The 27528-nt window shown below is 41.1% G+C and overlaps 2 protein-coding genes across 2 annotated transcripts in view; one reads left to right on the plus strand and one right to left on the minus strand.

The window, feature by feature from the left end:
- eipr1 (EARP complex and GARP complex interacting protein 1) overlaps nucleotides 1-16667 on the minus strand; it is a 57882-nt gene extending 41215 nt beyond the window's left edge. Inside the window, exons 1-4 of the mRNA XM_067615039.1 lie at nucleotides 16464-16667; nucleotides 15092-15175; nucleotides 4261-4393; nucleotides 678-834 (exon numbers count right to left, since the gene is read on the minus strand). Coding sequence (XP_067471140.1) covers nucleotides 678-834; nucleotides 4261-4393; nucleotides 15092-15175; nucleotides 16464-16505 — 416 coding nt within the window. The 5' untranslated portion in view covers nucleotides 16506-16667. The remainder of the gene's footprint in view (nucleotides 1-677; nucleotides 835-4260; nucleotides 4394-15091; nucleotides 15176-16463) is intronic.
- A 98-nt stretch (nucleotides 16668-16765) lies between these two features.
- trappc12 (trafficking protein particle complex subunit 12) overlaps nucleotides 16766-27528 on the plus strand; it is a 36432-nt gene continuing 25669 nt past the window's right edge. The window contains exons 1-3 of the mRNA XM_067615038.1: nucleotides 16766-16861; nucleotides 17778-19109; nucleotides 21588-21704. Of these exons, the coding sequence (XP_067471139.1) occupies nucleotides 17787-19109; nucleotides 21588-21704 (1440 nt within the window). The 5' untranslated portion in view covers nucleotides 16766-16861; nucleotides 17778-17786. The remainder of the gene's footprint in view (nucleotides 16862-17777; nucleotides 19110-21587; nucleotides 21705-27528) is intronic.

The following is a 27528-nucleotide window of genomic DNA, read 5'->3' on the forward strand; positions in this document are numbered from 1 at the left end:
ACCTACCGGCTACAACCTGTATCTCTGCCACCTGCAGTGATTTCACTGCTCACTGTAGTTTCTAAATGATTCCAGTTGAATTTTGAACCTCTATCAGTATAAGAAAATATCCTTCCTGAATCTACCTGTTGGTTGTTTGCTTCTTCATTTGAGGAAAGCAAATCAGACAGCAAAGTGCCTACCAATGCTTTTCAGAGCACATATTGGTGATGTATAGAGGCATCATATACAAGCAAACTTCAAGCTATATAGTTGGTTTACATAGTGCCATAAAATCCAAGGATTTATTCTGTATGTATTACTTTTTCCTATTTATTACCATGATCAGCACAAAATCTATCATGTGGGTCACTAATTGTGCTTTAGGAAGCACCTTCAAAATAGTTGAGTGTCAAAGTTTTAATTATAGACATTGGAAAAAAAATAAGTTTGACAGCATAATTCTAACTCAAAGTCTACCTATGTGCTTTCTTTCCTCTGGTGGTTTCAACACATGGTCTCCTGATGAAGACTGTGAGATTCAGGTGAAAGCGCCAGTAAAATGCTAGTAAGTGGACTTTGAGTTATCATTACTGTTTCAAACTTTCAAAATAAGTTGTAATGCGTAGTGTGCATCACTTGTACTATAACTCTCACAGCAGTTTACCCGAATGCAACTGTTCCCCAGCAACACCTACCAGGAAGTGTTGCCGTGGGCGCTGTCGTCTAGGTGACAGAGCAGCTCCAGGGTTTGGGGGTTGTGGGCGGAGTCGTCAGGTGACTCGTGGCTTCCTGTCTCCCAATCGGAGGGCATCCGCCACACTGCCGCACAGGACACCACCCTGCTGTCACTAGCTGGAAGAGAACAACACACACACACAATCATTCACATACTGTTACACTGTTATTTTATGTGTGTGTGTGTGTGTCTGTGTGTGTGTGTGTGTGTGGCGGACAGGCGCTGACGCTGTGACGTGGACACACTTTCCTCCAAATCCACATCACAAATGAGTTATTTTGGCACAAGCGCACCAGAGCCAGAGCTGCTAATTGGAACCAGTGGACTAAATGTAGAATTGATACAGTAATTGGAGTAAAAGTTTGAGGCTGGAGGGCATAACCAATCACAGAGAGAGGGAGAGACAGAGCAGAAAGAGAGAGAGAAAGAAAGAAAAGTGAGAGCAAAATAGCCTAATTTCTTTTTGGTGTAGATATTGATATTGTGTGGGCAGGCGTTGGGCTATGAAAAACTGGCGTTAGGCCTATTTGTCAAATTAAAAAGCAACGTGGTGCGAGTCCACAGGCTCTTGAGTGGTTTTAGACAACCTTGCACTTGGAGTAAGTGGGCAAGCAATCATCTTGAACAAAAGCCTTTTCTTGCTCACATACTAAAGTGCCAGTGGGAGGCGGTATGGAAACGCTATATGAACTCACTTGTGTATGTGTGTTTGTGTTTATTACTCCTGTGTGTGTGTATGTGTGTTTCTATGTACAGTATATATATGTGTGTGTGTGTGTGTGTGTGTGAGTGTGTGTGGTGTGTGCAGCAGTGCGTAGTGGGCTGTCTGGGTTTCAGCCCGGTCCAGAGTGGCTGTCATTCTGTGAACTCAAGCATGTAGAACTCAGCTGACAGAGAGCGAGAGACGGAGGGGGAGAAAAAAAGAGGAGAAGGAGGAGAGGAAGAGGAGGGCAGTGGAGGTTGAGGGGAGACAGTGACTACACCCTGTCCCAGAAGTATCTACCCCTAAAGGCCTACAGCGCACTCTGCATCAACCTCTCCCTGCCCCATCTGACATGGTTGTCAGCTCCTGTATGACGTAACCTCAGACACACACACACCTCTTCTACACCTGAGAGGACCCTCATCGCCATGATGTATTCCCTAGCCATAGCCATAACCTTAACCCAGTTGTAACCTCAATCTGAAAACCGAGTGTTAAGTTTTAAACAACCCTTTGAAGAAGTGTCCTCACTCTCGAGGTCTAGCTCACTTTGGTCCACACAGAGATTAAAAAACACTCTCTGACACACACACAGCACAAGTGGCACATCACCATTCTGACCTTAGAAAGCACTATAGCCTAGACTGTACATATTGTACATATACTGTGTTTAAGATTGACACTTGGCCAATAGGCAGGACATTGTAACTAAAATGAGATTGTAATAGAACTTCAACTAATGATTATTTTTAAAATTGATTAATAAATAATATTGATTCATCTGTTGATTATTTTTTCAATTAATCATTTGGTCTATCAATGTTTCCCAAAGCCCAAGGTCACATCCTCAAACAACCAACAGTCCATAACCCAGCCATATTTAGTTCACTATCATAGAGAACTTAATAACCAGAACATTTGAGAAGATGGAACATGGATAATTTTTTTTTAAATGACTCAAAACGATTAATTGGTTATTAAAATAGTTGGTGATTCAATTTCTGTCGATTGATTAATCAACTAATTGTTGCAGCTCTAGATTGTAATCTATAATTTAAGCGTCACTCCTGCATTGGTGTGGCGTACAGTACAGTACAGCACACTGCGTACAACTGCGGTGTACAAATGCCAGTGTTGTTTTTCGATGTCGCCATCACATAGTTTGTCCACCACAGAGCACTGATGAGATCATTTTCAACTGTACTGACTCGTTAAATACATATCATGGTTAAAATTCTTCAATATTTAAATTCAAGAAATCCTCAGAGGTCGAGAAAACCCAGTGTCTTCAGTTTCAGTAAGTGATGAGTCCTACATGAACCCAAAAACAGTCTTGATGAGGATTTCGCAACATTTGAGTCTAAATGTGATGAGAGTTATGTGTGATATGTCTCAGGAAACAGGAAATACCTGAGTTTCTGTGTTACTCAACAAGAAGACTTTTTGGGTTACTAGATAACTGCTTTACTGGCAACAGCCATGCTCACAAAACGCTTCACGTGCAACGACTGCATCAACAAAACAACCTGTTTCTTCAATCCTCACAGTAAGAGCTCCTACTTCCTCCCAATACAAGATAACATGTGCACTCTCATACAGGCAGTTATCTGAACAACTAAATATAACGCAACCTGTATGAAAATACTGTAGGCATACGTATGTATAAATGCATATTAATACATAGAACGTCACATCTGAGTGTTAATAAATAAATATGTATATATAGATAAATGATACTTAAAGCCACAGTGAAATAAAATATACATTTCCCAGTTCTAATCCTGTGTCCCTGTGTTCAGTTATTTCTTGTTACATGCAACCTATAAAATATTTTCATATGTTTAATGACTCATCTTGAGCTCAGGGGCGTATACAAAAATGTATCAAATCAAATGTGGCTTTGATTTTATGTCTAGCTAACTGCATCCATCATATGAAACTGCACTTGTTCGCTTGTGGATCATAAGAACTAACCAGTATCAGTCTCAGTATCAGTGCTGGTCAGGCTCTATTTTTAGTGATACCTCCAAAAACTGTATTTGCATCTTGACACATGTTAATGATTAGAATAACTCTATTACTCTATGATGTGTTAATGGGGAGGAAAACTACGGCCCTATCACCTGCAATTTGAAATAAAAATAGTGTTTCTTATCAAAGCTACAGCAGTGTACTGTATCACACTGAGAGGGTTATGAGGGTGATAAAATATTATTGTTAATCTGGCCATGGGTGCTGGTTTTTGTGGTTGTAACCACTGCTGAAAAATACGAGGTTCAGTTTCAACAAAATTGGACTGGCACGCTCTGACACCGCTGATACAGTTTCTCCTGCAATCCCAAAGGACTTTTTTGCTAAACAGGTTTTCTTTATTAGGATTGTTATATCATAGAAGCTTTTTTTTTCTCTACTTCCAATTAAATATAACGCTGAAAGAAAAAAAAAAACGTAAATTTCACGAGAAAACCTCACATAAAAACACAGATGATCTACATGTGAGGTTCACAGATTTTCTCCAGCCATAGCGAGTTTGCAGCTGCCGCTATTATCCCTCATGTGGGTCATCATGTCCACACATTAGTATTGATTCTATCAGAGTCTGAACATGACTCCTAACACAGCTGCTGCTGTCGGACCTGCGAAGACAGACGAGCTGTTATTGATCACCTGTTAAAGAGCGACTCCACGTTATGATTCTCAACTAAACTGCATGAGGTAATCTGATGAAAAGAAACACGGAGAAAAAGAAAAAAGAAGACAAAGGAAGAAAAAGAGAAACATGATGCATAAGGAGGCAGCGAATGGGGAAACAGAGACAGAAGGAAACAGTAGGACTCACTTTTGTTATAGCAGGTGGTAAGCACAGCCTTATCTGCAGGACTGGCGCCAATGTGCCATATCTCCCCAGCTTGGTGCAGAAGGACATTCTTATTAATGATGTTATTCTCATCATCAAAGTCAATGATGTGGATCTGGAAGGAAAGCAGAAAAAGAGAGAGAGGAGATGTGTTGAGGATGAAGCTAGAGTTAAAAACACTGTGTGCTCCTCCCTCCACACACCAGGCACAGTTCAAAGCTCCACACGCTCCTCTGATTCCCCCCCCCCTCCCCCAAAAAAGAAGAAGGTTCCTCTTTTTAATATGACAGTAAACGTAATTTCAAGGCAGTCGTCGCTTTGGTTCTTTTTTTTTCCTGTCGTCAACTTCATACGGCTGCAGACTTTTCATCTTGATTTGGCCTTTAAAGCGACGATTAAGACACTTTTTAGAAGTCATGCCGGATTCATGGGAGTTCTGCATATGAGGAGTCAGTGGAAAAGGTACAACAAAAAGGGAAATCGATAAAAGCTTGTTCCATCTTTTTTTTTAGACAAATAGCCGTGCTAAAAGGGGCTGGGGATGAGGTGCATTATCCAAGAGAGCTTTCCTGTGAAAGAGCTTTAATTGTGTTGTTTTTCAAAGTCTTTTCTTGTAAGCAAGCCTTTGTCAGCAGATGGAAAATTTAGCTTTAGCTAAGAGTGCTCTAACTTCAAACGTCTGGTTTGTCTGCATAGTGAGTGTGTAACTTCAGTTGAGTATAGTATGGCACTCATGAGTTGGGCAGAAACAATACAGAATAATGTCCTTTCTGCAGTATTTACAGAATGTAACTTTATTTGCAGTCTAAATGTACCACTCAGACACTACTACTGATACTACTGAAAATCCCAAATGCCCTCAGGTGTTAACATGTGCTGTAGGTGAAGAATGCCATAGCGATAGTGTAGAAAATGTGAATTGCACCTTATGAAAGTGTTGAGAAGTTGCTCTCAGTGGAGAACGCAGTGTCTTTCTGGCTTTATGATCATTAAACGTCAGTATAAACTGCTGAGTTTATAGTACAACATTTAGGGAAAAATGCTTATCTGTTTTCATGAATCAAGCCCTTTCAGACCCCGTCTGTTAAACAACACACTGTGAATGAGCCAATTTTAAGTTGAAGAGATCCTTCTCATGTCAGATCAGTCCACCTGCCAGTATTAAAAATCATTTTCCTCTTGCAGTGTGACCACAAGAAAGAGAGGTAGAAAAAAAACACAATAATAATCCAACCAGCAGTTTTACCCATGTCAACAGCATGGATGAATAACAGAAAATCCAGCAAAACACTTCACATACAGCATGTTTGAAAATAGATCAAATGAGAGCCCCAACTTAACGTCTCAACATGCTTGTGTACTGTGGAGCATCATAAACTAGGCAGCAGAATTCCTTTTCTAATAGTGTAAGATGAAACTTTTTTATTATTTAATTTATTAGAGGATTCACTAGTGAGAAGAGGAGCTCATTAATGGTCATTAATTAAGGCTTCAACAGCAGAATATGTTTTAAAATCCACCAGTAACGCAGGCTGTAAAAGAACTGAGAACACTCTTTCCTTCTTCATATCATAAACTCATCACTATTTCTCAGTGATGCCACCAGATACTGTGCACGTATTGTGGCTCTTTCCGTAAATGAATCAAGCTCTAAGGAACATTAACGTAACAGACACCCATGTCTGAATGACAAAAAAATCCATCACTTGAACAGATAGATAAAGCCAGCAGATTTCCATATTCCACGTCTAAAAAGGGGCTTTAGACTATAAGTCTGATACCACTCATGTCTGTGCCAGGAAGCAATAAACCTAGCTTAGTGTAAAGACTGGAAGCAGGGATAAACTGCTAGCCTGGCTCTTTTCAAAATGAAAAATATACCAACGCAACACCTGTAAAGCTTAATAATTAACACAACTTTAGAAGTGCTGGTGGACATGTTTAGGAACTGTGGACAGAGCAAGGCTAGCTGTTGTCCCATGCTTCCAGTTTTTATGCTAAGCTAGGCTAGACTCTACACATAACACATAAACATGAGAGTGGTATTGATCTTCTCATCTAACTCTCAGAAAGAAAGGGAAGGTGTGTTTCCCAAAATGTTGAACAGTTCCTTTAGTATACTTTAATATCTATGAAAGCAGTGTTTCACAACCCTCTGTGAAGGTTTCCAGTTAAATCAAGACAATCAGCAAATTCCTGTTTTCTTTGAATAACTGATGCTAAAACCTTAAATGGCAATAAAAAGTCCACCAGTACCAATATTATTTGGGATACTCAAGAGAAACCTCTTGTCTCTATGCCAAAATATAATGAGGCTGTACATAGGAAATCAAACCTCAATATTTTATTAGTACCAAGTGTGTCCATAGCCCTGAGCATCAAAAACTGTAAAGTACCAAAAGTTGGCATTGAATGCTTGCTGAAATTCTCAAAAGGGTATGACACAAATAATACTTCTCCCAATTTTAGACAGTATTTCTACAACAGATCTTAGACAGATGCCTTTGTAAAAACAACACTTAACATTTGAGAAGCCTGTCTTCATTTGTTATATAGAAAAATGCTTTTTGTAGAAAAACATCTTTATAGTTCTTAAAGTAAGGTATCAAAAAATAACTTTGGTATCAGGACCAGAATTCTTTGCTTAATCACTGCAGGTTTCAGCAATTCGCACAAGCTCAGTATCCATTTTCAGGGATCCATGATCAAGTATACAAAGATGCATTCCTAAAACTTAACAATTACACCTAAACTACTATATGAGCCTCAACTACAAATACTTGGTGCATGATGGGCTTTAGCTCCTTGACCAGGTGTAATGCCGAGGACTTGGCTGCACTTGAAAACACTGCCGTCCAAACTTTACAGCACACAAGTTCAACAAACAAGCTAAACTTTTATCCATAAGACGTTAATAAGAAGTCCTCCTTACTGAGCTCTTTTCATTAGATGGAAATCTATTCTATGAGGGCCCTCGATTGAATGCAGTTCAGGGCCCACAATGCAGTAAAACAGTGAGGGTCTCAAGGTTTGATCAGACAATTAATGGCGGTTTCTCCCATAAGAAAGACACTTACAGCACCTTGGGGGACCGTTAATGGGGTTGCACTGGACAATAACTCCTGCTAGGCACTTCCACTCCCCTTCCCTGTACTACTTTTACAGGCTGAACAAGAGGATGAAAGGAGGGGGCGTGAGGAGGAGGAGGAGAAGAGCATCGGAGCGGCAGCATCCTTCAGCCGCCTCAAAGTCAGCTAGGCGGCTATTAACCTTGGGTTGGACTGCATCGAGCAAAAAATTATTACGCAAAGTTATAATTTTATGGTGGTGGGGGAGCGGTACAAATAAATTCAAGCCGGCGGGACAGGGTAATTGGAGGGCCTAGTAATAGGGTCCCCCTGAATGAACCCAGGTGTGAGGGGAGAGAGAAGTTCCAGCCCTCCTCCCCCAGGTGATTTATCCCTCACTCTTCCAGGCCTGGGGAGTGACTCATAGCCTTCAGCCACTTGGGCACCCGGCCCAGCTCTTTTATTAATGTGCCGAAGGTGGGAGGAATTGAGGCAGGGAGGAGGAGAGGAGGGGGATTGGGAAGAGGGGGTAAGGGAGGGATAAAGCCAAGCTGGCTCGTGGCCCCCACTTCAGGGGCCTCTACACTAAAGCTCTTTAGCCGCACAGATGACAGTAAGCGGGGCGGAGGAGTAGCGAGCGGGTGAGAGGTGCCAAGCTCGGGCGCTTTATCTCGTTAGCAGCCTTAAATGCCATGCCGACGTGCCCTCCGATCTGTCATTCCTGCTATTGGTCTCTGAGGGATTTGAGAGGTGCTCGGCGAGTTAAGAGAGACATTTCCACCCTGCATTATGCTTAATGGGAGGTGGAGAGGCCAGGAGGCTTATGGGTACAGCAGGAGCTATCACGGCTGAAATGCCAATCGAAAAAACATTTTTCATATTGCAAGTTCAAACTCAGACACAGTGAGCTAACCAATGTTGGCCAGAAAACTTATGCAGAGAGGAAAAGACAATGAGCTTCATGGTTAAAACCGACTGCACTTACTCAACCACTGATTAAAATGTAGGGTCATGACAAAAAAAATGAATAATGATCCTTTTTAGGATCTACAGCTTCGAACACTCTTCGACTTCATTACCAGAAAACAAAGAAACAAGTCAGTAAACTATGTTTACAAGATGCAATCAAATCTTGGTCTAAATCTTTGTCAGGGTATCAATTTTGATGAATAAAGGCCTGGTAAATCGTACAATGTACGAAAAAGAAAAAAATATGCAAGGAGACACATCATAAACTGTCACATTTCATAAATGTGGCAAAACAAAAAAAAACAAGCATTGGTCAACACACTAGCAGGGTTTCTTTGATCAAAAAAGCTGTTTTACAGTTAGTTGCTTTGTAGAAAGGTTGTAGCAGCAGTGACATTGTGAGATATGCTCCAAACAAACTAGCTCGTACAACATGTCTGATCACGTCTAAAAGAAATCGTGTTCTATACTGCCACACTCGAAGGCCGGGCAAAGGGCCTGACATTATTGCCTCGTCCTGGCTACATCCCACTGCTTCCCCAACGTCTATGCAAGAACTCTGCACGTCTTTGCGGTCTCAATGCAAAAAAAGGGGGATGACGGCACACCCTTTCAGACAGTCTCTCCTTGAAGACATTCATGGTGTTGCACTCAAAACGTTAACACCCTACCTTTATTTCACACACCTGGCCAATGCTTGTGCGAAGTGGGCGTGATTGTCAGATTGTCTGTTCCAAAAAGTTACAGGAACTGACAGACAAAGCCGCCCACTCTTTCCAACATCCAAAGAAGGGTTTCAGGGGCTGTTCAACTATCTAATAAGTGCTTTGTTTGACGCACACTGAGGCCTTGACACTGTCAGAATTTTGACGGTCTGCATTTGGTTGTTCAAGCGCTGAATCACATTGAGATCTAGGACCACTGTTTAGGATTGACAACCAAAGATTTCACCACTAATTCTCTTGTGATGGTCAACTTCAATCTGTGCAAGTATGTGCCATTAGCAGTGGCAGATCTAGAAAATTTTACATGGGGTGGCAAGAAGTTATGGCAGGGTGGCATGGAAGGGCATAGTATGTGGGGGTCCCCAAATAGAAATACAATTCTACTTTTGTAGGTAAATGGATTCAACAAAAGATCCACAAATATATTTTTTACAATGTTTATTCTTACATTGCATTATGAACAAGAAACCAGCATTAATACAAAAAACTGTGAGGTCTTACTGGCTCTGCACTACCCATCAGACCACAGTTTATGACAGCTTAAAGCCGTACTCCAGCCAGTGTTACTTCCTGTTTAACGCTCTTTCTCAAACAGAGAATAGGGGTGTGGTTAATAGTAGTAATACATTACCATGGCAACCAGAATGCCATTCTAGCGCACTCACACTGTGTCTGAATGGTAGTGATGTTATAGCCTAACCGCTTACAACAGCATTAGCTATATAGACTAGCTTACATGTCAGTATCAGAGATATGTGAAATCTATAGGTGAAGTTAGACAATGGCTTTATTGATGGATCATCTAGTTACTACTACTGTGTGTAGAGGTGTGTGTGTGTGTGGTTATACTGTAGCAGCCTGGTGTTGTTTTAAGGCAGTTTAGTGAACAGCTGTGTGTAACAGCACTGCGCTCTGGCTGTGGTTTTATCAACATATCAGTCCTGCTGCCTTCAGATGCTGCAGGGATTTAATGAAGTGAAGGAGAAGCTTCTCATACAGTATAAAGCAGCTGTGGACAGCAGATACTGTAAGAATCACACACATTCATTTATAGTTCATTGAAGACTGATTGACTGACTTTCCTGCTTTAACTACATTAAACATTAATTTCTGTGCTGATTTTGGTTTGAGAGTGTTCAGTTGAAATTAATTATTTATATTTTAAGCATTAATCTGTTGTTGCAGCACATCTGCAGCAAGTATTTAGTTTGAAACACAGGTGCCTGATACTGTATCAGCAGCCTATGTGACGCTCTCATAAACAAAGGGATTTTATGAGGATGACGTATTACTGCAGCGTTCTACTATAGTCATACATCATTGTTCCATTTTAGCAACTGCTTACATTTTTGAACTTTGGGTGTAAAATTAAGTAATTTGTCAAAAAATATTAAGCAAACAGTGTGGCTAATCAACATTGTCAGGAAATGACTCCGAAAAATATGAAATATGTTAAAAATGCCAAAATACACTAGAGGGGGGGTTTAAGGTGACAGTTGTTATGCTGTTCTCAATACTGAGAACAACTATATTTCTCTTCTCCTGTTTCATCTCTTCTCTCTGTGACTTTTCATTTTCAGTCTGTACTGCATACCAGTCCAACTACTCTGACCTACACTAGTCAAGATGTAAACGGATCTCATGGTTAAAATCCATGTATTTCATTACACTGTAGGAGCATGTGGTTAATAAACTACAATAAAACAACAATCAGATTTAGCACTGAGTGATATTTAATCCCCTGATGACTAATATATTCAGTCTGACAGTCAAGGATGCAGCAGCCTGTGTGTGTGTTGACTCTGTGCTGTACTACGGTAGAAGAGCAGTTATATATTTGCTAATCAAACAAAAATAGCACTGACGTGTAGTTGTTAGGCTACGGTCCCGACAACCCACATTCCCTAAACGTGATGGATTCAAACCTAACTTCACAGTGTTTAACACCACAACGCTGCAGCTTTTGATATCTACTAAAATTGAGGCTAACGTTATTACAGACATGCTTTGGTTATTGAATGAAGTTTAGCATAGAGTAATTACATTCATTGCTGACTTAACTTTGTTTGAGTTAAACTGGTTATGGTGGTTAAACTTCACACGGAGAACCTCTGACTTGACTTCACCTCCAGATGCTGCAGCGCTCAGTCACTCCGTGTGTTGTGTTGTTCTGACTGGCTGCCACTGTCTGTCTGTGTTTGGCACAATGCCATACCAACAGTTTGCAGGGGCCAAAGTGAGCATTATGAATTATGGATTTTCTTTCTAGTTCTTCCTTATTTCAGTGCTTTGGACACCTTAAGACCATAGTGGTGACTGAAAATTACATTTATTTTACAATTACAGTTTAAGGAGCAGGAAAATTAGGGGGGGCTTGGTAGGGGAATCTAAAGGGACGACAGCTGCCCCCCCCCCCCCCAGATCTGCCCCTGGCCATTAGCACCCTCATTAAAACAAAATCAAATCACTGTACTAAGATTTGATTTACACTACAACAAAGAATTTACCTCTTTGGTTTTCTTGTGTTTCAGATCCATGCTCATGCTACAGTGGAGGGAAGTGTTGGGAGAAGTAATAAGAAATCACACAGATCGACTGGGATGCATTGTCACCATTCCCAACAAGCTCTGTATTAGACTCGCAACACAAGACTTGGATTGAACTAGGTCTGCATTCAGTGCCAGACCATTTTCACACTAAAGTCTGCCAGAAAATAGGCTCGTTTTTTCCAGGCAGACATTTCTCTTTTTCTCTCTCTCGCTCTCAGAGAGCTAATTATTTCTCCCCCCGTTTAGAGCCAACTGTTTCTGTCATCTGTCTCTGTAATGACCTCTGCAAGACGTGCATGCATGCATGCATGCACGCACTCCTCTCTCTCACACTTCTCCTCCTTCACACACACACACAGACACACAAACATACTCAAAGTAAAAAAACACACAAACACACACACAGACTTTTGCAGAGAAACCCTGGATGCACACACAACATGGATGTACATGCAACAGATTCAGATCTATTATTAAGGATGGCACTTGGCTTAAAGGAGCAGTGTGTAGGATTTAGTGGCATCTAGTGGTGAGGTTGCAGATTGCAGTCAACTGAATACCCCTCCCCCTCTCCCTCCCCCTCCAAGCATGTAGGAGAATCTACGGTGGACATGAAACTCAAGAAAACACGACAGCCCCTCTCTAGAGCCAGTTTTGGTTTGTCCATTCTGGGCTACTGTAGAAACATGGTGGTGCAACATGGCAGCTTCTGTGGAGGAGGACCCGCTGCCTATGTAGATATTAAGGGCTCATTCTAAGTAGAGCTTTCCATAAGCACCGGCTGCCAGCCAAACAGCCGACGACTCATTTAAGCCAGCTACTTTATTATATCCATTTTTGATTCTAATAAAACAGTTTTGATTAACAAGTTGTGATTTGCTATAGGTATATTTTATAACTAATTTAAATCAAAACCAATACATAGACTAGATAAGACATGGGATTAGAAACATGTTCACCCTTAAAATAACCTTGTTTATTTTTGTTGAACAAGAGTGCATTTATGTTTCTGGTAAAACAATACATTAACCATCATTGTGGCATGTCTTGATAAACTTCATAGTGAAGGTGTCAATAAATAAATATAAAATAAATAAGGTCTAATGATTCTTAATTACAAACGTTTTGATCAGTCAGGAATAGGTGTGTTTTTTAATATTAATAGACATTTACAGGCTGTGTGAGCTAAAACTCATTAAAATATGCAATAATTGAGATCAGCGTATATGATGGAATAGTGATATTAAAATGTGCCAAAGGCCACCAAATTTGAGCTTTTACAGCAAAATCTCTCTCTGGGGGAGCATGTTCCTGGACCCCCCGAGCTGGCTACTTTTTCCCACCAGCTGGAAAGCCCCGTTTAAGGTAACAAAAACACAATTCTTATTTTCATGGGATCACACACTAATTAAAACATACTTAAGAATATTATATTCTGTTTCTGCCAAGTCTGTTCCAATAGATGCCACTAAATTTACACACTGCACCTTTAAGTGCTGTTAATGGTGTTTGATGGCCAGACTGAGACTGTCTGTGCTGAGCTACACCTGTGGTCCCAAGTGATGCTCAAACAGCTACCATACTTAACTGCAGTATCTTGATCATCATTATTAAAGCAAATGCAAATACCAAACATGTGCTGGTTCCAGATTCTCAAATGTTAATTAATTTAGGGCTGCAATTAACAATTATTTTGATTATTATTTTCCAGTTTATATATTTTCAATTACTCATTTGGTCTAAAAATCTTTGTATATATAAAATCTTTGTATTGCTATATTAAATTAAGAATGATTTTTTTATAGAAACTGTTGGGGATACATTTTCAAATAATGGTTTCTATGTCATTGTTGTAGAACTAAATTTAATAATCTAAACAAGTCTTGTATTCAGCACACACACACATGCACCACAATACCAAAGACCAAACCTTTACATTATATTTATCTAACAGACCAAACATACACACACAGTAAAATACATGTTATTTTCTTACTTAAAGAAAAGGAACTAAGCACACTCAAATAAATATGTATTTAGTAATAACCTTGGCTAGTGTTGCTTTGGAGCTGGCAGTGAATAGCATGAATAAAGAGAGATTAACAAGCTACAGATTATCAGCAATACAAGGTTTGAAAAACTATCCAAATATTACACTTGTCAGTTATGTTCTTCAGTTTTCTGATAGCTTCTTCTTTTTAATACTATGTCAAGGTTATGATATCTTGAAATATTTAGACACTTATCTGACAATACAAATCCACTTCTTATGCCTTTTGTCTCTTTTTCATACTGAGGTAGCAAAAAACAATTTTTTCTTTGAAAAAGAAAGTATCTTCATCACAAAAATAAAGGTGTGGACAGCCTGCTCGTGGGCCATGGGCAAAACAAAAGTGTCTTTACAGAATCCTGGTTTCTTTATATCTTGAGCTCTGCTTCTGTGCAGGTGTGCAGGACTAAGACCTTCTGCATGATTACTGTGTTACACCACCTTAACAAATATAGCTCACCCTCTCTGCTCTCAAGATTTGATTGCCTTAAAAAAAACTCTTGAACCTGACCACAAATAAATCTCCTGACCAAAATCAAAACTGTTTTTTCAGGTCTAACATTGAGGTCTTAGGTTTTACGCTGAAATGAAATGATAAACTTTCTTCATGTCAATGACAATCAGAATATTTTTTTAAATTGGCCCCTTCAACTTGACTCTGGACATTCATGAAGATTTTGGCATCGTGACAACTTGTATTATGTTCTCTTCTAGAAACTTAATGATTGTCTTTGACTCTCATTTCAATTTCTCATTTCAGGTACATTTTGTGTGTGAGTATATTATTTATGACAGATGTTTCCAGTTTACTACATGGTATAATATGGTCTATTATTATACTGACTGAGCCCAACTGGTGTGGCATCATGTATGTCTGGGGAAAGGGTCACACAGTAGACAGCAATATATTTATGCAACACTTCATTTCCATTATTACCTAAACTCAAACAGATTGCATGAGGACATAAACTACCACAGTGAACTACAAGACTAAGAACAGGGGTGTGCCAGTTGCCTCCTGTAGTGGAAAACTTCCTTCCTAAATAGGAGACGTCTTGTGTCCAGCAGATTTGAAATAAAATTGCATAGATTGGGAATCTTTCAGTGTGAATTTAAGAATACTTTACAAGGTAATTGTACGTTTTTGTGGAAAAACCTTATCAGACACAAAATATTATTCAAAGTATTATATGTGACTTTTTTTTATATGTCTGGTGGGATCTTAAAACATATCTACATCTAGTATGTTCTTGTCCACAGTTAGTCCAGCAGAGGCAGCATCATGTACCTCTGAGTGGTTATCAAACACTATAATACAACCCTTTAACTACCCATTTAAAACTACTACAATAGATATACATTGCAAAGGGACACAAAAACAACACTTTGAACTGAATGAGTGAGAATAGGAGAAATTGTCTGTTTTAAGTCTTTTTTTCTCTCTCTCCTTACCTGGTTGTCAAACTTCAGAGACTGTGTGCCCACGAGGAAACGAATGGCATCAGTTTCAGCTGTCTGGGCAGTTAGTGCTCGTGCCTGTAAAGTGGATACAAGGGAACATGACTGTCCATTGTCAACACATTTTCAATTAACAGTAGGGATGCACGATATTATCGGCACGTCATCGGTACTCGGTCCCGGTTAATTATTCAGTTTAAAGTGGGAGGAAGCAGCGGGTCTGTCGGGCAGCTGAGTTAAGTGGAGCTTGCAGATGAAACACCGGGACCGTCAGCGTGAAACAGCCTGTGGGGGAGCTGCTGTGTTCAGCTGCACAGATAAGAAACACTTTGGCTGACACGATGTACCACTCTGTTTGGGGAAAAAACAACTTCTTTTTGGTTTATACCAGCGGGTGGCAACCAGCATATTAGGTGCATTACCGCTACCTTCTGCTCCGGAGTGTGGACCAGAGATTAAATCCTACACATTAATCCTGTCTGTCTAATGAACTCAAAGAAAACTCTACTGCTACACCAACTTGGCACGTTCATTAAAGTTTTAATGCTGAGCTACTGAACTCCATATTCCTTCATATATTGTCTTTCTTGATCATGGTACAATCTATGCTTGCAAGCATAATAGTCTCCTCAGCCAGCTGGAAAAAATATGTGCATATATCGGTATCAGCATCTGCAATCGGCCACAATGAGTTGGAAATATCCGCATATTGGATATCGGCAAAAAGTCCAATATCGTGCATCCCTAATTTACAGACTAGAAAATAACACTTTCTGTAATAGGCAATGGCAAAGAGCTGATAAATAAATACTGTGACATACATCTGCAACAACTTATTCAACAGACTAAACTAACAGTTAAGCCTACAATTTTATTATATAATAGCAAAGAGGAGAAATAAATAGCAAAGAGTATAGAGGGTAAATAGTAATGACAGTGGAGCAGCATTCAATACCCCGAATCAGAATTATCTTTATTGGCCAAGTATGTTTACACATGCAAGGCATTTGATTCCGGTTTAGTGGCTCTCAATGTACTTACACATAACATAACAATCATCACAAATATACACAAGGAATGTATATACACAGGTGACAGCGTTTCTGTGGACTGTAAACAGGGTACAAATAGTGCAAAGAGTGCTGAGATAAACATTAAATGGTAAAAAAAAAAAAACATATAGTAGGTGGTTATGTAATTACAGTATATACAGCTTGTTCATATATACAGTAGTGGGTGAAATGTATTCCACATTTTGTATTTTAGACTAAAATAAATATGTATAATTTGTAGGTGCAGTGAGTATTTTTGTGTTTCAGGGTTACTGCACAGTGCCTGAGTTAACTGTTCATCAGGGTAAACGTACCTGAAATTCAAGACCATAAATGACAGGAGCGTCGTCCTCCATTTTTGCAGTTTGGTGTCAGAGTTAGCGCTTTCTTATTCTTCCAAGAAAAGCGTCACCTCACGATGAAAACACTTAAAATATATACGTTGTATATATATATATTGTAGACACGTACTGCTCAAAACACAAGTCAGTCGGTTCTGCACTTCCGCGATTTTAAAATTGTACTAGATCAAGTTAGTCAAGTTTAGAACGTAACCGTACTCGTGCAACGTTGTGTGCGCTTTTAAAAGTACGTAGAATCAATCCAGAATCCCGTAATCTTCGCTGGCGTGAAATTTGTCAGCTCTGGAGTGCCGTAGCTTTCTGGTGTAGCCGTGCATGCGCAGTAGAGTTGTAGCCGTTTCTGCAGTAAGGTAAGGAAACATAACCGTGTGTTTGTGCTCCACTTTATCGCTTGTTGTCTGTCATTGCATAGTGGTGCAGGTAGCTTGGTAGTCTTTTACGCTTTTTAAAGCCTGGGTAGCTATTAGTGAAGTATGAATTTGACACTTGCAATCAGCTGCTCGGTTAGCTTACAGTATCCAGCCCAGCTAACCTAGCGTTAGCAGGATAGCCGGTGTTTCGATTGACGAGTGACCGTGTTAACTGGTGACTTTTGGCCGAATGGTTTCTCAGAGTGACGACAGCTGTTGAAAACACGAACAGAACTCCTAATTTAGGTGTCCTCCTAAAAGCCATTATATTCAAATATGAAGTGACTCTTATTCTACCAGTTAACCTGTGTAATAATGTCAATTTCCCCTGTAGACTCTAGGTGCTCTGCTAATCTATATTTTTCCCCACATTAAAAGTAACTTGAGAAAGAAATGTGAATGCTTCTTGTTGGCGAACCAGTTTGATTTACATAATGTAGGACAAAAAGGAGCGGACAAATATATACTGCATTGAACATTCAATTTAGGATCATTTAAGGCTTTTAGGCTTCTCAACAGCTGCCGTCACCACGACAACCACGGACGCATTCGACTTACAGTCACCAGTTAACACGGTCACTTGTTAAACCTAAACATCGGTAGCAAGTGACTATCATTCACTTTTCCCGAGTAACGGCTCTTGCCTTACCGTTACAGCAATTACAGCATGAAGACGCTGTAGTGATAGAAGAGGTTCATAAATTAATAAAATTAATAAAGTAGCGTTTGCTTACAATGACAGGAAGTGACCAAGAAAGCTGCTGTACGGTGTCCAACCATATATTCCACATTTAAATGAATGTTATTATTACATTTAAAAAGTAATACCATTTAACACAGTGTTTTAATTGTCCAGAGCAGTAAGATGGATAGTGAGGAGGCTCCTGCTCAACGGCCAGTCACCTTGGATATCACAGTAGAGGATGTAACCAAGGAAGCTCCATCTGCAGACCCTCCAGAGCCAACCACCAACCAGACCCCTTCCATAGACAACGTTCTGCCCCAGGAGGACAGCATCGATCTGGGTGGAGAGTTTGTCACGCCCCAGGAGGAAAGCAGCGCCACGCCCTCCGAGAGCCTGATGGACAAGCTCAATGACCAGATGATGGAGAGCGTCATGATCTCCGACTCGCCTAATAACAGTGAGGAGGATGATGTGGCTCCCATTGATTCCTTTCTGGATGCGGGAGAAGAAGAGGAGAATACAGGAGAGACCCCGGGTGTCAAGGAGGAACAAACTGAGATAGGACAGAATACAACTGAGATCAAAGTTTCAGCCGAGGAGCAGAAGAAAGAAGATTCTGAGCCCAAAGTAGAGGAGGACACAAAGGAGGGGACGGACACACAAGAGGATGTTACGGCCTGTGTTACACCTCGAAGTGACACACAGAGCCCAAATGATCTTCAAAGTGAGGAACCAGCACCAGCCAAAGAGGCGAGCCCGAAAGAGGAGCCTGTGCCGGTGTGCACCATATTCAGCCAGGGCACCCAACCGAAGTCTTTGGTGCCTGACGGCTTCCAGCCCACCCTCATCAAGTCCCCCAGCTTTAGTATGGGGAGCGGTGGGGGAAGCGATGAGGCAGTGACCCCCAGCAAGCTGACGGCTCCGCTCGTGTGCCAGCCCAGCCCCAGCCTCAGCAAGTTCTTCACTGACAATGGACAGACAAATCCAGCCTCTGACTTCTTTGATTCCTTTACTGTCCCCTCCTCCTTCATCTCCGTTTCTAACCCCAATGCAGAGATCCCTCCCGGCGCCAGCCCCGCACCCACAGCCACCACCCCTGAGCACCAGCTCTCCTCCACCTCCTCCTCCCTCTCCACCCCTGGAGGACCTCTGGACTCCGGTGTTCCCACATCTAGCTCAGTGTTTGCCCCCACCCCTACCGAATCAACTGCCAAGCCCCAGCCTCCTCCACCCCAAACAACCCCAGCTCCAACTCAACCTGCCGCCCCAGCCCTGGCCACTCAGCCGCAGCCCTTCAACCAGCTCCAGGCTGTGTTCTCAGGTAGCGACGACCCATTTGCAACAGCGCTGAGCCTGAGTGAGGTGGACCGGCGCCATGATGCCTGGCTGGCGTCTGAGGAGACCAGGAAGGTGTTGATCTCTGTGGCCACCCAGCAGTACAGCCCAGCCTACGTAGAGAGCAGCAGACTCACCATGCCTGGCCTCAAGTTTGACAACCTGCAGGTAGGACAGGCACTTTGGCAGCAAAATGCTTATTATACAACATGTGTCTTTAAAAAGCCCTGAGAACACTATGTCTCACTTGTTTCTGGTTTTCTTACTCTTCTGTGATAGTAAATTGAATGTTTGGGGTTATGGACTGTACGATGTACAAAACAAATATTTTGAATATGTCACCTTCAACTCTGGAAAATTGTAAGGGAAGACAGTAGTTAGAGCTGTGCGATATGATGATACATATCGTGTGACAATAGGAAAACATCTGTCATTTCATATTATCCTCTGTTGTTTATTTCGTTGTGTCACAAATCACACTCTTCACGGCAATATTTTTTGTCATTTGGAGTCTGTCCATCTTTTGCAAGGATTACATTGATAAATTACACTTATTGGATTTTAATCGTGAAGCTTTTATTGCACTTACAGTAATGAACGAGTGTAGTTGTCCTCAAATCAAGTACTTCACCAGGATCACTGTCTCTCCTCTGCTCCACTGTGTGTGCAGCACACGCACGGAGCGCTTAGCCCCACCTTCACTGAACCATAGAGAGCAGAGGAGAGTACAGTGACCATAAATGACAGCAAAATGCAGTAGAGACTGTCTTTATTTATGTTATTTACCTAATTTAAGTGCACTCATTTCATTTCAGTTCAGTTCAGTGTCTTTACTGCGTTTTGTTGTCATGTATGGTTGCGCTACTCTCCTCTGTTCTCCGTGGTTCAGTAAGGGTGGGGCTGAGCCCTGAGAGGAGAGACAGTGAACCAGGTGAAGTACTCCAGTTGACAACAACTACACTCGTTATGATACTGTAAGTGCAATGCATGCTACCTGTATGCTACAGCTAAGTGGTGCACTGCCAGAACCTTCCAGGTGAAACTTAAGCCCTAGAATTATTATTCTGCACGTCGGAGTAAGTGGGTTACCGTTAATGCAGTAACAAAAATTTAACAGAGCAAACGGACGCAGAACAGAAAACAAAGAGGCTTCGTACTAAAATTTGAGCAAATATACTTATCAAAAGAGGGAATTAGAAATAAAGGCTCTCTCTAATATAAGGTTGCTTCCAATAAAGGCCTGGAACCCTCTGTGGTTGAGGTAAAGTAAGGCCCTGGCAACTATTTGAGGAAATGCGGTGAAAGATAAAATGAGAAAACATGATTTCCAATAAATTTTTGTCAGTTAAAAGATTAAGATTTAAGCAGACTATTTGGCTGTTGTACAGTGGAAACCGCTTATAGTGATCACAGTTGCAGTGATCAATCACTTATATGGATCAAAAAGCTCAAGACAGAATCATTCCTATACAAATGCTGTTTAAATCATTTGCAAAAAGTAATCAAGTAGTCTGCTTACAGTGTTACAGTAATTCTATTTTTTTCCCTTACTCCCATGATACACATCTGATATGCATTTAGCAGCTGCAGCATCATTATCAGGCTTTGCGGCACACCTCCACAGGGTTGTGTGGAGGTGCAGGGTGTGGGTGTTTATGTGTAACCGCTGTGAAACAAGCAGAAAATAACGTTTTATTCCTCTCATTCACCGGCTTTCTTGCTACCACTGCTCGCTCTCATCATCCACTCTCTAGCTCGCTCGACCGCTGCTTCTCTCTCTCTCTCTCTCTCTCTCTCTCTCTCTCTCTCTCTCTCTCTCTCTCTCTCTCTCTCTCTCTCTCTCTCTCTCTCTCTATCTCTATCTCTATCTCTCTGTCTCTCTCTCTCTCTCGTCTTTTTTAAAATGAGTTGGGAAGCAGTCAGCAAAGCCTAACTTTACTGTTAACATTATCAAATGAAGAGAAATGTCCTCCCCTCTTTCTGGTAATGTTTTTGTCCTCCCTCATGGCAGGGTTACAGCTCTAATCAGTCTGATCACTGGCTGTGATTGGCTTCCAGAGAATTACAGGTTGCAATTCTCCAAAAGTTGATGGTTCAACTTTCTCGCTGCAGGGCGCTGCGGCCCCCACCCCCGCAGCCTAAACGCACATCCCATCTGCTTCCGGGGATTACCTGAGGCTGGTGGTGCATGCACATTGAAAACATAACGGGAAAAAGAAAGTCTCTCAATGAAAAGCTCCTTGAAGCTTATGACAAACTGCCAAAAACAAGCCTATGAGATGCAGCAGCGAAAGAACAAGTATTTGAAACAGCTGTACTTTATTTTGAAACAGTCAATAAAATTCAGTAAATACCAGAGCTGCCCGTTTCATTACTTTATATTCATGTAATAAATATAAAAATGTTAATTAGATGGTAATCTGCTTGAGAAATAAATAAAAAGAAAAAAATAAGTTATAATAATCATCCACTTGTAGTGATCAATTTGACCCGGACAGACGTGATCACTATAAGCAGTTTCTTGAAATTTTTCAATTAATCTCTTACAACAAAAATCACTGTAAGAAACTGTGAAAACATGCAGTATACTCGCACAGTTCTGTGGTGTCCTTTTGCATGATTGGGAATTCATGTGTTTTGCTACAGGGCGACGCTGTGAAAGACCTAATGCTTCGTTTCTTGGGAGAGCAGGCAGCCATGAAGCGTCAGGTCCTCAACGCTAACTCTGTGGAACAGTCCTTCACAGGCCTCAAACAGCTCATCGTAAGTCACTCAGTGTACTTTTTGTCTATGACTAATTTGTAAATGAAAAAAACTTCTGAGGGTCAGACCATTATTCACTGCTTAATGAAATCCTGACCCATAAAAATGAAAGGAATCTGTGCCTACACTGTGTACACATTCAAGTTGTATTCACTTGACTAAAAGGTTGTATTTAAGTATTGTGGCTTCTGATTCAGTCGCTTTTGGATATGTGCATGTTGAGTATAGTAGTGCAGGTGCTTTCTGAAAACATCATCTCACTTTCTGAAGGTAAATGGAAGCGCACCGGTAGGTTACTACAGCTTAACATCCCGTTGTTTCGGCAGCTTGTCTGACCTTTTGACAGTCATCCTGTACAGTCAGTGATTCTAATGAAACTGTTGGGTGGTCAGGCCTCAGCTGACTTAAAGTAGTGAATCATATTCGTCTCCTTTCTCCTCACATTACATTTCTCCCTGATTCCTCCGCCAAGCATAAAAATGCGCGTCTTTCTTTGTGACCATGCGAGTCTCACCTCATTCCCTCTCCCGCTGCCATCTATCTATCCATCTCTCCAGCCCTCATGCGTTCCCTCCATCATAATTGCTGACCCACAAATGACCCTGAGAGACAGTTGTTATTTAAAACATATGCACAGCAGCAGCAGACAGTGTGATGGAGAGAGGGGAAAGTGGAGAGGAGGATGGGAGGGGTGGAGTGGAGAGATGGAGAGGTGGAGATCCACTTGGCTCACAAGTTCTTTTCTCCTGCTGTGCCCATGTATTATGCATGGGACTGCTGTGCATATTTCAAGGGCCTTCTGGACTCGCTGTATATATATATACACACACACACACACACACACACACACAAGATGGTACTTTCAGCTTGCAGTCAATTACACTATATGGTGTAGGTGAGTGTGTGTGTGTGTGTGTGTAAGAGGATCAGACACTGTCTGCCAATTGGTGTGGGTGGCTCCCTGAAGCAAGAGGCAAAAGAAAGGAGAGGGACAGTGAGCTAGAAAGGTAATGTAGGCCTACAGCAGAGATGTCAAGAAATGACAAGCAAAGAAAGAGAAAGCAATGTTGTGTGAGTGAGATATGGAGGCTGAAGAGGGCTTCACTTGGCCCAAAGCACACACACACACACACAGGCACATGCTTAACTTTGGAATAGTGAGGGTTGCTATGGGTGGGAATCTCACTGTTAGATTTTCTGATAATTTGTAGCTAATTATCATGAAAGTCAACATTTTCTGAATCCCAAGGTAAAATAACACACAAAGCAGTCCCTGTTCACATATATTAAAATATTAAAACTTTCTCCTGACTAAATGCCCAGTCATCTAGTTACAAGTCAATTAAAATGAAACATAACAATACAAAATTCATGACTAAGGCAGGAGTCTGTGTCACTGGACAACCACGCTCCACATCTTAATGTTATTCTACTGGCTTATCTCAGTGATTCATCCAGAAAAGTTCAATGTCATGTTTTTTCTTGACTAACTATAGAGAGCAAATCTTTGGCAGTCAAACTTTCGATGAAGTTGTGCAGAGTTTCCCATTAATTATCTAGACTGTAGGTGTGTTCTCACTCAGCTGCCAACACCGGAGGCCTGCTGCGGCTGCATGCAGGTTAAATACAGGTAGCTTTAGCTGCTAGCAGCCGCCACTACCTACAGGCATGCTAAGCTGACCATCATGGCTCCAAGTTAACACAAAGCTGCAACTTCAGTATGTCATTTCACCGATAAAGAGAGGAATTTCTGAAAGATAGAGCAACAACTTTATCTCAGTGCTGGCATTATAAGTTTACTTCATTCAATCTGGGGAAAAAAACTACAAACGGTTCAATATTGGTTTTCAAGCGTCGACTTGCAACACAGGACAACAGCATGACCGTCTGTAAATGTTAAGGTCTTGTCTTAACATTATCTAAGAGCTAAAGTAGCTGTATTGGAAACAAACAGCTCATTTCTCTTCCTGTGCTCCAGTGTTGAGCGCAGCAAAGTCAGCTGTACTCATTGTGAACCAGACGGCGGCTCCTCTCCCGCCGCCAGGTATGGTTGGTTCTTGGGCCACTCACGCTGGCTGCTGCCGGGGTATCTGGAGTGACTGACAGGCTTCACCGCCTCTCAGCTGAGCCCTTTTTAATTTTAGCTCAACTGATATCTCTGAGCACAGTGGCACAAAACATTCAACCTGCATTAACTCATGTTTTGTCCTCCTGTGAAACAAGCAGAAACAAGTAATAAACACAATATCAGAAAAGTTAGAGTTGGTTGTTGTAATTAATGTGATGTCTTCAAATGTCACTTTTTGTCCAAATCCAAATATATTCAGTTTACCTTCATTTATGACCTTAGAATTATCAGTTGAGAAGCTGCAACCGGCAAATTTTGTCATTTTTCTTTTCAAAATGACTGTTTTATTATCCAGCAGAAATAAGTAGAGAACACAAAACAGTGTCAGTAAATAGTTATAATATTATTATAGTATTACCATTCATATCTATACAACCAATGTGTTTATGATAAAATTGTTTACAAGAGCACAAAGTTCTTCATAGATCTAGGTTCTTAATTTTGCTCTCAGAGTGCACCAGATTGATGCATTTAACTAATTGAAATGTACAAAATTTTCGTACGGGGGCGCACGGGGAAACACTGAGTTGTGATTTCATCTGCTCTACCTTTTGTAATAATGATTTTCCAAAGATATCTGCACAGCTAAGAATGGATCAGACGACACAGTTCACTTCTTCAGGTAGTTTAATACAAGCGCTGGGATCATCCAGTGCACAGGCAGGGAGTGAGCATGAGCCTGCTTTATACTGTATATGCTGAAATAAACAGCATCTGTTACTTTACTCCATTCCTGAGTCCATACATGTGTCTTCTTTGGTGTCAAAACTTATAGATAACATAAACTATCCCCAGGCAAAGAGAGTTCAACATGGAAAACTTCATGACCCCATGACCTCTGGAAACTCCTGTCTAAACTTGGACATAAATGATGTAAAAAGCATACTATAACTTTTTTATGTTGGGCGAAGTCTTTTGACGCTTGCTCAAGGGCTCTCCTGTGGGTTCTCCTCCAACTCCAGGTGGAAACTTGCAGTGTGAATATCGTAGGTCTACCAACTTTTTTATCGTCATCCTCAGAGAACATGCTACCTTCCATGTGCTTCCATAGCAGAAGGTTATAGGTCGTATTTGTCTTGCAGGTAGTGGTGTGGCTCTAGGGATGGAAATGTCAGTCCGTCCGCCACTTTGGTCCAGACTGAAATATCTCAACAACTATTGTATGGATTGCCATGAGATTTGGTGCTGACACTCATGGTCTCCAGAGGATGAATCCTACCGACTTTGGTGATTCTCTGACTTTTCCTCAAGTGCCACCATGAAGCTGACGTTTGTGGTTTCTGATCTCCTGATTCAATTGGATTTCAATTAACAAAGTCCAGAATCAATTAATTTCATTTCGATTCAGATTCACTACAATTCAATTCTTGATTCATTGAGATAAATACGAATATTGTTGAAAGCTCTTTTTAATTTATTGTAGGAAGTTAAATTTCATCTACACTCAACAAGTAAGCAACACTGTTATTTCCTTGGCTGAATTGTACATGTATAAGTAGAATCCAAACACAGTTCAGTCAACTTCCACAGCTTCACATCTTGTTGCTAGAGATAATATCTTATTCACAAACACAAACCAAGAGCTCAGATCAATCCGTCTCATAGATGTGATCTCTAGATCCACTACATCCAGAGTCAGCTAACCATCCTGAGTCACATGTCCCTGTAAACCGCAGCAGATCGATTGACTGTCGCTATTCACGTCACGGTTTACAGGACTGTCGTGACTCTTAATTGCCACATTTACATCAATGATGCCCACTGTCTTATATTTCATTCTTAATGGCATTACAAATGTCTAGAAACATCTTAGATTCCCCTTGATGAATGTTCAGACACCATGACATGAATACATCTTATGCCTCTTATTGTAAATTAGAACATGATGTCATCAGGCCCTCACATAGTGGCATCACCAAGACCAGGAAAATCAGTATAATGTGATACTTGTGATCCTTGACAGAAAATTCTCTTTTCATTCACTTTTTTTTCTCTGGGAGTGCAAAAGTCAGCTACACAGCAGCATTCTTGATGCTGATAGAGATTCAGTGTCTTGTTCAACAACACTTTAATAAAGTAGATGATTGCCGACTCACCCGGACCCTACAGCTGAAGGACAGCTTTTCTACTCACTCCATATCCTACTGTGGAGCCAACAAATCCCGCTCCCTAATAATAAGGGAGCACGGTATGGTCTTGATCGGAGCAGCCCACATGCAACGGCTCCGCTGACATAATAATCATTGACTGAGTCACTCCCACTGATGAATGGATCAGACACCATCTGCCTTCTCCATCTACTACCATCTACTTGCATTCAGATGATTTACTTACCAATAAATTATGAAATCTCCAAACTTCTAAGATCAAACAAACTCGTAGATCAAAGCTGTCGTAGGTGATGTAGCTCGCTAAGCGGGGAGGGGAGGCTGAAATGGAGAAAATGGGACACACACACACACTCTTATTCATACACACGTGCATACATAGGGAAGTGGAAATGTCAGTAAGCCAGTGGTCATTAAAAGCCTGCTGAGGCTCGATGCTCGTCGAGACATCTGATCAATCACTTAGAATCTGAAAGCTGATCCGTTTTCCTTTTATACATGTGAGTATGTGTGTGTCATTCTTCCTGTGTGTGATTGTAGTTACATGTCAGGGGTGTCAAGTACATGTATGTACACGTATGTATTCCCTATTTTGTACTTGTCGTCAGCTGTGATTATCCTTTGTGTGTTGCCTTTTGCATGGATGAAGTGAAGTGGTAGTCACCCCATAGAGCTTTATTCTACCGTGTGGCATCATTCTGTGTGTGTGTGTGTGTGTGTGTGTGTGTGTGTGTGTGTGTGTGTGTGTGTGTGTGTGTGTGTGTGTTGCGGAGCTCTGCTATGAGCTGGCAGAATGAGTCATGCTGCAGAGCCAGAGTGTGACTGCACCCACTGCCACCGCACACTATTCTCTGTTCATACACACATGTGCAACCGTGTACACGGACACTGAATACACTCAACACACAAGAGGCTTGAGAAGAAGAGTCTGCATTTGCTCTCTCTCTCTCTCTCTCTCTCTCTCTCTCTCTCTCTCTCTCTCTCTTTGTCTCTTTGTATGTGTCTCTCTCATTATCTAGTATATGTGGACATCCACCAGCGAGTACCCATCAGGCACTCTGTAGGAGAGCTGCCATTATGGACATAGAAGCGCTCTCAGTACTGCTTTCTGATGAATCTTCATGTAGAGTAAGACCTCACATGTTTCCGTCAGGCTAGCTGTAGCACAGCAGTCCACTGATGAGGAGGACTGTGGAAATATCCTCCATCTTTTGGAAGTACCTTTATCGCAGCGCTATGACTTCTACTTTCATGTCTCTTTAAAGAATGAGTCAATAAGTCATTATGCATGTAAAAGGAAAAATAAAGGAAAAGGAACTAATCTGTTGGTTTGTTTTATTAAAAGTTTAAGCTATAAAATGTCAGCAATCAGAATGTCTCAGCGCTCAAGGTCTTCATATTGCTTGTTTAGCCTAAAGATAATCAATTTAGAATGATATAAAACAGATAGGAGCTGCACATTTTTGACATATTTGACGCAGCAAGCAGAGAATGTTTGGGTTTTTTCCTTGACAGACGACTTCAATAATTTATCGATTATCACAGTTTCTATTCATACATTTTTTTTCTCAGTTGACTTGCTAGAAAT

This window comes from Thunnus thynnus, chromosome 16, assembly GCF_963924715.1.
Source record: "Thunnus thynnus chromosome 16, fThuThy2.1, whole genome shotgun sequence".
Classification (NCBI taxonomy): domain Eukaryota; kingdom Metazoa; phylum Chordata; class Actinopteri; order Scombriformes; family Scombridae; genus Thunnus; species Thunnus thynnus.